This window comes from Chiloscyllium plagiosum, unplaced genomic scaffold (genome assembly GCF_037043375.1).
Source record: "Chiloscyllium plagiosum isolate Xiang-an unplaced genomic scaffold, Cpla_swu_hap1 HiC_scaffold_7, whole genome shotgun sequence".
Lineage (NCBI taxonomy): Eukaryota > Metazoa > Chordata > Chondrichthyes > Orectolobiformes > Hemiscylliidae > Chiloscyllium > Chiloscyllium plagiosum.
Window position 1 is genome coordinate 6,718,861 of NW_028270145.1, and position 12,313 is coordinate 6,731,173.

At 38.2% G+C, this 12,313-nt stretch overlaps 1 protein-coding gene across 2 annotated transcripts in view; it reads right to left on the bottom strand.

Moving 5' to 3' along the window:
* Nucleotides 1-12,313, bottom strand: part of dnah7 (dynein, axonemal, heavy chain 7) — a 417,860-nt gene that overhangs the window by 369,144 nt on the left and 36,403 nt on the right. For both annotated transcript variants that reach the window (XM_087988680.1, XM_043692898.2), the window contains exons 6-7: nucleotides 7,606-7,786; nucleotides 2,054-2,123 (exon numbers count right to left, since the gene is read on the bottom strand). In XM_087988680.1, the coding sequence (XP_087844806.1) occupies nucleotides 2,054-2,123; nucleotides 7,606-7,786 (251 nt within the window). The remainder of the gene's footprint in view (nucleotides 1-2,053; nucleotides 2,124-7,605; nucleotides 7,787-12,313) is intronic.

Below are 12,313 nucleotides of genomic sequence, written 5' to 3' on the forward strand. Positions count from 1 at the left end.
GCACACTTCAAAATAAACTGCATCAACTAATGTTGGTAAAATTTGATGCGTGTGATTAAAGAATGTGAAGAATGTTTTTTCTCTCAATTAAGACACTGCAAGGGAAATTAACTCTCACCTTTCTTTATTAAGCATCACCCACACATCAAACAGAATATAACAGCATCATTTAGGAAAGAGGTAGTAATTGGAAAGAACTCACAATACTAGCTGTTTACCAAAGGTATTGTATTTTTCAGCTTCGTTTTGGATATTCCAGTTTGCACACTTACTGATGCTATTATATTATTATTTTTAGTCTGAACTAGAATTTCAAAGAAAGTGGTGTTTAACCTCCTCTGTGCACTTTGTCCGTCTTGCTTGCAATCAAGTAACTTCTTAATTCTGCACATCTTGGTTTATTTTAAGTCTTCGCATTACAAGAAAAAAGATACTTATTATGACCTTATAAATGGTTCCTTATTGAAACTATAACTTCTGTGGTCAATTTAATGGTAAATAAATGTAGAAATCCAACAAGTTCACTGACCTCATTACAGGTTGGTCCCAACATGGACAAAAGTGCTGAATTCCAGAGATGAGTTGAAAGTGACTGTCCTTGATATTAAGGCAGCATTTGACAGAGTATGCCAGTAGGAAGACCTAACAAAACTGTAGTGAAAGGGAAACATAGTGAAACCCTCCACTGGTCGGAGTCATACCTAAAACAAAGGAAGATGGTTGTGGTTGTTGGAGGTCATTCATCTCAGATACAGGACGTTGCTGGCAAGAGTTCCTCCGGATAATGTCCTATATCTAACCATTTTCAGTTGCTTCATCAATGATTTCTTTCCTCAAATATAAAGATCAGATGTGCAGATGTTCACTGATGGTCAACTCCTCACATACTGAAGAACTCTATATCCATACACATGAACAACATCAAGGCTTGGGCTCATGTGTGGCAAGTAATATTTGCAGCATACAAGAACCAGACAATGGCCATCTCCAACAAGAGAGAATCTAACCATCTTGACTTGCATATCAATGGCATTGCCATCACTGAAATGCCAACTATCATCATTCTGACCGGACCAGTTTCTTCTATTGTCAGTAATGGTGACAACAAACTATCAATTATTGTAACAACTCATCTGCCATCCTTACTTGGTCTGTCCCACATATGACTCCAGATCCATAGTAAAGGTTGACTCTTAACTACTATTCAATTAGGGATGGGCAACAAATGCAGAGATACCCACATCACACACTGGAATAAATTCTAGCAACCATTGCCTCCATACCTCAGGCAGGTCACTGTATTGTTTGGTTTTCCTGAACCTATGCAGCAGTTCACCACAAATTCACAAAAGGCAAGTCACGCTCCTTCCACCAACATTTCCAAGGAAATTGGATGCTTAGCCTTCAACAGCTATCATACCTCAATGGGGCTTACCAGACTGGCCTGTTGTCCCCAGACACCACTCACCTGCTTAACAGAGTGGGATCTTTCCATGCTTTCCTCTTTTTCTGGGTACAGATCCAGCACTCCCAGTGGTACTGTTGAGCTGCCATTCCTCTGATGGCTGGCAGCTCCTCGATGCAGGTGGCCCTCCTTTAAAGGGATAGCATTCCTGACGCAAACAGTCAGTTGCCTGATTCCCATAAACTGTGGCCATCTATCCAACAGAATGCCGAATCAGAGTTGCCCCATTTTCATTGTCAAGTCCCTGCTAAGGTGGTAACATTCTAGCCATAGTGTGAAAAGATGCTAGAGAGACAAATGTGTGGAAAATAAGCTGAAAGGCATTGAGTGAACCAAGGAATGAGAGAAATACAGAAGAAAAGGAACTTAATTTTTATAATCATTTATATTCATCATAAATGCAGAGATTTTCAAATAATAATCTTTGCTATATGTTATCTCACACACAGATATGCAAGTTGAGATGCCGTAATGAGTACTTAAAAATGTAAAACTACATATTCCTGTTAAATTTCAACCAATATTTCCTGCAGCCTCATATAAACAAAATAATTTTTTTAATAACTTCACTTTGTATAATCCTCTTACTCTGCACGATGAACAGGAACATCTTTCTTGACTTCTTCTTTCTCTCTGGGATCTCTTAAAACAAAGTCAACTGAAAATGAGAAATATGTTCGTAAAATATGAGCAAGTATCCAAATTCTCATTTTCATATCAATGTGCTTACAAAGACAGACCAACTACTACATGATATTGTGCTAATCCTGACTTATTATATCATTTCCAGAAGTCAGAAATCATTCTGAGCAGTACAATATTTTTGAAAGGTGTATCATTTGCAACAAAATTTAGAGAAAGAAAGGATCTACTTCTTCAAACATGTAACATTCAATATGAAATGAAATGTTTTGGACATAATTTCTCATTATAACATACCATATCTTTTCAATATTTCTTTAATTTCAAATCTGCAGCATCTGCTGGTCTAAAGACATTAATGGTCTCAGACTCTACATTTAGTTAATCTCTTAAATGAAGTGCACTGACATGAGTATTCAAAAAAAGACATTTGTTGATGGTTTTGACTCTTTATTCAACAATACTCAGGTTCTGTAGTACCAAACAATAATGAATGGATGCGGAGAAAAATTCAAAGAACAGATTTTTCTTAGTTCCTAACAAAATCGCAGACCAAGAATTTCAGGATATTTATTTGACACTGCATTCTGCTTCATTCAGCACAACAGCATTCATTCCAGAGGTGACATTTCAATATTTCCCACCGATTCCAGGGAGAAATCATGCGGTTTTGACATAGATGTTAATAGTTATCTTCATAAACTTCATTTTCAGAATTAAATAATTAGTCACCCACATTTTAAAAGAAACTAACTACAGAAACCACAGCTTAGTTTCTCCAGAAGATAAAAGAATTGTATCACTGGAACCAAAAGTGGGACTTGACTCCACATGGGCAGGCAGCCAGACCTAGATCTTACCAGAGGCAATCAACTAAGAAGCCACAGACTCGTTCAATTGAGAAATGTCATATACTTCCCAGAGATGCCTGTCCAAACAATAGTGCCACAGTCATAAGACTACATGAGTCCTGCAGCAGCCATACCCTGGAAATCCAATAACTGAACCCTATCCCTATGCAAGTAAAATAATGGTGGGGGCAGCGTGTTGCTCTTAATTGGCACATTTGAGCAACTGGTGGCAACCATGCTAATTTGCCACTTCTGCTAATTTGCCATAGCAGCAGGGAGATGTTAGGCTCCATAATAAATGCCTTTTTAACAATCTTCATATTTCCCAGCCTCACATTTTTTTTAAGAATCTATTCCTATGGTTGGTGTAATGGTGCTCAGAAAACAATATATCCTAAACTACCAGAGTTACTTCAGGCTTGATAATTTTTTGATGAGACCTTTCAAATATGTGATCACATTTAACTTAAATTTATGGCAATCTTCACATCACCAATGTTCCACTTGTTAAACAAATTATTAACATTACCCTTTATAACTTTCTCTTACATTTGATCACTTGAAAAACTTTCACCAAAGCATCCACCGGCAGTATAGTTACGTAGAATGCAGACCACGGAAGGCTATTCATATAACTGGTCAATACCAGGTTTATCTTTACATTAACCTCCTCCAAACTTTCTTCATCTAATGCAATCAATATAGCTTTATATTATTTTATTCCTCACAGGCTTATCTAGAGTTGACTAGCTCAGATGACTGGATAGCTGGTTTGTAATGCAGACTGACAGCAACAATGTGGATTCAGTTCCTGTACTGGATGAGGATACATGAAGATCCCATCTTCTCAATCTCGCCTCTCACCCAAAGTGTGGTGATCCTCAGATTAAACTTACCAGTCACATCTTTCTAATGAGAGAGCAGCATATACTGCTCTCAGACCATGGCAACTATCTGCCTCAATCACTGTTTTTCTGGTATGTCCCAAAGTCTTACTACCCTTTGGCTAAAGAACTTTCTCCTGAATTCTCTTTTTGGTTTATTTGTTTTAAAAAAAACTTTTATTTGTTTGTTTGGTTCTTATCATAATCTCCCACCAAGATGATAACATCCTGGCCATAGTGTGAAATAGTACCAGACAGAAAAGTGTAGAAAATGCGTGCTCTCAATGTTTTAATGACCAGATAATCTGTTTTTGTTATGTCGGTTGAGTGATAAATACCAGCCAAGGGATAGGAATAACTTCCCTGCTCCTGCCTGAAATGGTGCTATCAGATTTTTTTGTCTGCACCCAAGTGGAGATCCAAAACGTACCACCTTTAACACTGATGCATTCTGCACTGGAAAATTAACTTTGATTATTGTGCTCAAGTACTGGAGTGGAATTTGAGTCCATAAATTTCTGACTCATGGGCAAGAGTGCTAACAAGTGAGCTAGTCAACCATTTGTGATTAAGACAGTGACACAAATAACAGTGATCTAATGTTTATAGATTTCTGGACTCCACAGCAATGGAAATAACTTATCTATATCTCAACTCTAAAACTTTTTCCATATCTTAAGGACTTCAATCAGGTCACCCCTCATCCTTCTTTCTTCTAAATTAATGAGTCACAACTCATTCAACTATTTTCTGATACATATGCTCAATTCTGGCATATGTTGTGAATCCCTTTTTGCACCCATTTCAAAGCTTCTTTTTGAATATGTAAGTTGCAGAACTAAACTGCACACTACACAAAGGGAAATGGTAGATGTGTTGAATAATTACTTTGCCTCAGTATTAATTGTAGAAAAGGATGATAGTTTGCTGGAAGTTCCAAGGAAATTAATGGTGGTCAGAAACAGGGACTGAATAAAATGAATTTAAACAAAACATTGGTAATGAGGAAATTAGTGGAATTAAAGAGTGACAAAACCTTGGGACCTGACAATTTATATCCAAGGGTGTTAAAGGAAGTAAGAGAGGATATTGTAGATGCCCTACCTATAATCTTTCAGAGTTCCCTCGATACAAGAGACATCCCTTTGGATTGAAAAATTGCATAAGTCACTTTGCTTTCTAAGAAGGGTGAAATATGAAAAGCAGGGAATTTATAGTTATCCTATCTTCAGTGATGGAGAAATTGATGGAGTCTATATTCAAGAATGGGGGTAACTGAACATCTTGAAAATTTTCAGTTAATCAGGGAAAGTCAGCATGGATTCATGACAGGCAGGTCAAGCCTGACAAACCTCACTGAATGTTTTGAAGAGGTAACTATGTAGTGGATAGGGGAATGTCTACGGATTCTGTTTTATGGTCTTTCAGAAGGCATTTGTTAAAGTCCTACAAACAAAACTGTCAACATAGGTAGAAACCCATGGAATTGAGTGCAAATTATTGACTTGACTAGGAAATTGATTGAGTGGCATATGACAAAAAGTAGAGATGATGGATAGGTACTCAAATTGGCAGGATGTGACCAGTGATGTCCTATAATGACCTGTGTTAGCACCTCAATCATTCCCATTATTTATTAACGACTTGGATAATGGCATAGAAAATCATATATCCAAATTTGATGATGACACAAAGTTAGGTGGCATTGTAGACAATGGAGATGGTATTATAAAACTGCAAGGGATAATGATAGACTAAGTGAATGAACAAAATTGTGACAGATGGAACTCAACATAAGCAAATGTGAGGTTATCAATTTTGGATCAAAAACAGATAGATCAGGGTATTTTCTTTACGTCTTGATGTTAAATAACATGAATCTCCAAAGAGACTTGTGAGTTCAGGTGCAAAATCTATAAAATGTTACAAACAGGTGCAGAAATTAATCAAGAAAGCTGATGGAATGCTGCCCTTTATAACTAAAGAATAGGAGTATAAAGATGCAAAAGTTACGCTGTACTTATGTAAAATCCTGGTTAGATCATACTTGGAGTACTGTGAGCAGATCTGGTCAGCTTACCTTAGGAAGAATATATTGGCCTTGGTGTACAACATCGGATTTCAGGAGTTAAATTATGAGGAGAGATTATATCAATCAGGCTTATTTTCTCTAAAGTTTCGAAGGTTAAGGGGTGATCTGATCAAAGTCTCCATGATATCAACAGGAAAAGACAGGGAAGATAAAGGCAAACAATTTCCACTGATTGGGAATTCCAGAATAAGGACATAGTCTCAGAATTAGAATATGAAAATCAGGGAATTGATAGTTACCCTATCAATCATTCAGGAGAGATGTTGGGCTGTACTTCTACATCAAAGGGTAGTGGATATTTGGAACTCTGTTCTACAAATGGCAATGGATTCAGAATCACTTGTTAATTTTAAATTTGAGATAGATAATTTTTTGTTAAGTAAAAGGTATTAAAGGATATGGGCCAAAGGCTGGTAAGTTAAGTTAGACCAAAGAACAGGAGTTTAGAAGATTAAGGGGAGATCTAATAGAAACTTACAAGATAATACATGGCTTGGAAAGGGTGGACGCTAGGAAATTGTTTCCGTTACTCGGATTTTCTGAACTCGGATTTCACCAGTTTCCTCATTTCCCCTCCCCCCACCCTGTCTCAGTCAAATCCATCAAATTCAGCACCGCCTTCCTAACCTGAGATCTTCTTCCCGACCTCTCCGCCCCCACCCCAGTCTGACATATCACCCTCACCTTGACCTCTTTCCACCTATCACATTTCCGACGCCCCTCCCCCAAGTCCCTCCTCCCTACCTTTTATCTTAGCCTGCTGGACAAACTTTCCTCATTCCTGAAGAAGGGCTTATGCCCGAAACGTCGATTCTCCTGTTCCCTGGATGCTGCCTGACCTGCTGCGCTTTTCCAGCAACACATCTCCGGCTCCATTAGGCAAGGAGACTAGGACCCGTGGACACAGTCTTAGAATTAGAGGGGGTAAATTCAGAACAGAAATGAGGAGACATTTCTTCAGCCAAAGAGTGGTGGGCCTGTGGAATTCATTGCCGCAGAGTGCAGTGGAGGCTGGGACGCTAGATGTCTTCAAGGCAGAGATTGATAAATTTTTGATGTCACACGGAATTAAGGGCTACGGGGAGCATGCGGGTAAGTGGAGTTGAAATGCCCATCGGCCATAATTGAATGGCGGAGTGGACTAGATGGGCTGAATGGCCTTACTTCCGCTCCTATGTCTTATGGTCTTATGATCTCAATGAATGGTGAAACAGGCATGAGGAGCTGAATGGCCTATTACTATTCCTGCATTCCTATATACTCCTCATGTGAAACAACCAAGTTTCTGTAAAAACCTAACATAACATCTCTACATTTATTGTTTTGGTGTTTGTTTTGCTTTTTTTTTAAATGGCCTTATTAACCAATATTACTATTTTTCACCTCTTATTATCCAAACAGCATGTGTTCTCCTTATTTTTCATGCCACTTTTCACGTTAAAACAAATGTGAAAATTAAGCTTACCAGTGATGTGCAAACATCATGAAACCTCAGTGAAGTTAAAATCAGATAATATATGCCATAAATGCAACCCTTAACTCCATCCCACTGAAATCCACTCTCCACAGCAATAGAACTAAAATCTTGAACAACACAATCTTTATAAGAAACGAGAGAATCAGTAAACTTTGATTAGGCATTTCCAACATTAGTAAAATATAACACTGTACCTATTGCTTTCTTCACACTAAGGAGATAATCTTCTTTCATTTCATCTGAAAGTGATTCAATAGTAACAGTGTGTGTTTTGAGACGGAGTGGGACCAAGGACAATACATCTTCTAACCAGCTGTCTTCCATCGGCGCCACATGGTCTGTGTCTATTCCATGGTTAATATAATAGTAATACCGCTGCAAATTTAGAAACCAGGAACACGGAATTAACAACTGGCAACTCTACAGTAAAATGACACTGGTTACAAATTGACTGTGTTACTGTAATTGAAATCATGGACATCATACTTCCTTAACACTTGGATAATTGCAAAACAACCTAAAGCAATCGTTCAAGTGTATCAATACTTGATTTGTGATCAAATCTATTAAGATATGGCAAATGCAGATTAATGCACCAATATTGGCTGTTTGTCCTTTAAAGTTTGAAGTGGTAAAATATTTGGCAAGAATCACAAAATCAAAAATGAAATCATTAAACCTTTTTAAAAACTGAAGAGTAGAGTTTTATATATCATTCTCCACTTAATCCTTTTTATTAGTTTGTTTGACAAGTTATCTCATACCTGCCAAAGGAAGGATGTTGTGAAACTTAAAAGGGTTCAGAAAAGATTTACAAGGATGTTGCTAGAGTTGGTGGGTTTGAGCTATAGGGAGAGACTGAATAAACTGAGGACATTTTCCCTGCAGCATCATAGGCTGAGGGATGACCCTATAGAGGTTTATAAAACCATGAGGAGCATTGATAGGGTAAATAGGCAAGGTCTTTTCCCTGGGGTGGGGTAGTTCAAAACTAGGGGGCACAGATTTAAGGTGAGAGGGGAAAGCTATAAAAGGGACCTAAGGACGGTGCATGTATGGAATGAGCTGCTGGAGGAAGTGGTGGAGGTCGGTACAATTACAATATTTAATGTATATAAATAGGAGGGGTTTAGAGAGATACAATCCAAATGCTGGCAAATGGGATTACATTTATATAGGATTTCTGGTTGGCGGACGAATTGGACCGAAAGGTCTGTTTCCATTTTGTATACCTCTACGAATGACATGTAAAATCTTTTTTAAAAACCACACAATATAAGACAATCTATATTTTTTCTTTATTTGCCATGATGTCCACAAGCATACATTTCACATTTATAGCAGGCAACAATCTATACTGAGAAGGTACAATAGAAATCAATTGCAATACATTAAACATGCAGGCTAGATTGGGCATTTGTAAACTCTTCACACCTCATTAAAATGCAGTTACCAGAATTATTTACTCAACTGTGCTTGCCATTTCACCATGCTGATGGTTAAAATTGTTGGTTAAAAGGAATAATCAATTGTAAGAACAGGTGTCATGATTTGGAGATACCGGTGTTGGACTGGGGTGTACAAAGTTAAAAATTACACAACAGGTTATAGTCCAACAGGTTTAATTGGAAGCACACTAGCTTTCGGAGCGCTGCTCCTTCATCAGGTGGTTGTGCACCTTCATCAGGTGGTTGTGTTCAGAGTTCTTGAATTGTTGCTGATGCTGTTGAATTACAGTGGTCTGAACCATTAAGAAATTGGAGCAAATGCAGTGAAATTTTATGTGGCACAGTTGATTCATGTTCCAGCAACTGTCATATGCTACTACAAAAGGAAGATACTGAAACTCTGGGCTCTTTTGAACTAACTTACCATCCTCACCAACTCCCCTCCATCCTCCTCAATTATCCATTGTGTTTTATTTTCTTTGCCAATTTGGGCCTTAACCTGACTTTCTTGATTTTTGCTTTCAGAGAGCACTTGTTCATTAGTCTCTCATTTAAACCTCCTTACTTGTCGCATTACAATTTCCACCAAATTCAGTCATTTACCATCACTCATTTTCTCTCCATCACAAACTTTCCCCATTTTCTCTCCCCATCCTACGTCATTTCATCTCCTTAAATAGTTATTACATTTCTATCTTTTCCAAGTTCTGAAATTACAGAATCTAAAACTTTGTGGCTGTTTCTATCTTGACAGATTTGCCAAACCTGCTGAGTATTTCAAGCATTTTCAATTCTTATTTTGAGCACATGCTGCCTCTTTTGATGCATTTAGGATTACTTAGTAAATTTTAATGATATACAGTGCACTCTCTGGAGTATGTCTGCAGCTATCATGGTTTGAGAATTATAGAGTCATAGAGTCATACTGCATGGAAACAGACCCTTTGTTCCAACACTTCCAAGCCAACTATATTCCCCAACCAAAATAGTCTCACTTGCCTGCATTTGGCCCATATCCCCCCAAACCTTTCCTAATCATGAACTTATTCAAATATCTTTTAAATGTTGTAACGGTACTTGTATCCTCCACTTCCTTTGAAAGTTCATTCTACACATGAACAATTCTCTGTGTACATGTCCTCATGTCCTTTTTAAATCTTTCTTCTGTCACCTTAAAAATATGCCCTCTAGTTTTGAACTCCCCCATCCGAAGAAAAAGACCCCTGTCATTCATCTTATCTATGCCCCTTGTGGTTTTATAAACATCAATAAGGTCACCTCTCAATCTCCTAAATTCCAGCAAAAAATGTCCCAGTTTGTCCAGTTTACTTTTATATCTAAAACCTGTCATTTCCAGCAACATCCTGGCAAATCTTTTCTGAATCCTCTCCAGTTTAATAATATGTTTCCAGAACATCACACAGTGATCCAGAAAAGGCCTCACCGTTAACCATATATAAATGACAAAACATGAGTTAGGAGTAGGAGGAGGCCATTCAGTATCTTGAGCTTATTCCAGCAATCAATAAAATCATGGCTACTCTCATAATCTCAAATCTGCCATTCCCACCTACCCTGAAAAGCTTTCGCGCCTTTGTTTATCAAGAACCTATCTGCAGCTGCCTTAAAAATATTCAACATCGCACAATTGGAGGCCCATTGTCTGTTCTATGATAATCCTGGTGAAAGAATGAACTACATGAACTTGTGGGCGGCACGGTGGCCCAGTGGTTAGCACTGCTGCCTCACAGCGCCTGTAGACCCGGGTTCAATTCCCGACTCAGGCGACTGACTGTGTGGAGTTTGCACATTCTCCCCGTGTCTGCGTGGGTTTCCTCCGGGTGCTCCGGTTTCCTCCCACAGTCCAAAGATGTGCGGGTCAGGTGAATTGGCCATGCTAAATTGCCCGTAGTGTTAGGTTAAAGGGGTAGATGTAGGGGTATGGGTGGGTTGCGCTTCGGCGGGTCGGTGTGGACTTGTTGGGCCGAAGGGCCTGTTTCCACACTGTAAGTAATCTAATCTAATCTAATCTAAAAGTAATCTAATCTAATCTAATCTACATGATTTCTATACTTGGCACGAGTCAAGGAGTTGTGAGACAGTCATTAGCATGACTGCAGAGGGTAGCCTTTGTCTCTCTATAGCTATCTTTGGAAAGCATTCAACTCTTGAAATGAAGCAAGAACACTCTTAAGGATATAGGTGTTTATGGTACCAGGCGCAGATGTGGTACCAACGATCACAGATGACTTGTATATTGCCAGAATGCAAACCTTTTCTGATGAAGAAATCAGATGTGTTATGATATGGTGCTCTCAACTTACCTTACTCAAGCCATGGGTTTGACCACTGTTCGCTTTGCACTCTTGTTTCAGACAGCAATAAACAATTTTTGTAGCTCATCCATTCATTCTTTGAATGTTTGCCATTCCTTTCAGGAACATTTCCCAATACATCATAGCCAACTTTCAATGCTTGCCATTCAGGGAAACACCTAAACAAAATCTCTTTGTTTCCTGTCTGCTAACCAGTTTTCTGTCTGTCTCAATAAATCCCATGCACTTTAATTTTACACATTAATCTCTTATGTGAGACTATGTCAAAAGCCTTCTAAAAGTCCAAGTAAACCACATCTGTTGATCAACTCTACAAGTTATATCCTCAAAGAATTCCAGTAGATTTGTCAACATGATTTTCTTTTTTTCATAAATCTATGCTGACTGTGTCTGATTCTACCATTATTTGTAAAGTGCTCTGTTATAAAATCCTTGATAATGGACTCTAGAATCTCCCCAACCAATTACGTTAGACTCACTGGTCTATAATTCACCGATTTCTCTCCACATCCTTTTTTAAATAATGGGGTTGCATTAATTACCCTCTAATCTGTAGGAACTGTTCCAGAGTCCAAAGAATCTTGAAAGATGACTATCAATGCGTGCACTATTTCTAGGGCCACTTCTTTTAGTACTCTGGGATGCAGATTTTCAGGCTTAAGGTAAATACCTTAAATTAGCCTTCAATCACATCAATTGAGCAAATACCATTTCTTTACTAATATAGATGAGAACCTATGCAAGGAGTCTGAGGAAGGGGAATCAAGGACAAGAACAAAAGACAGAAAGGGAAACAAGAGAAGTGAGAGGCAGATAAATCAAAGGTCAGAATCAAACAAGGCCACAGTAAAAAGTAATTGGAATAGGATAAGATTTTTAAAAAGAGAAGCCTGAATGCACAAAGCATTCAAAATAAAGTGGATGAATTAGGCGTGCAAATAGATTTAATCAGGTCTGATATCATTGGGATTACAGAAACATGCCAAAGGGTGACCAGGAATGGGAAATTCAGTATTTAGGAAGAACAGATAAAATGGAAAGAGGTGAAGTTGCATTACTGGTTAAAGGGGATATAAAACATTTGGACAGGCACTGAATAGGAAAGTTTTAGAGGGATA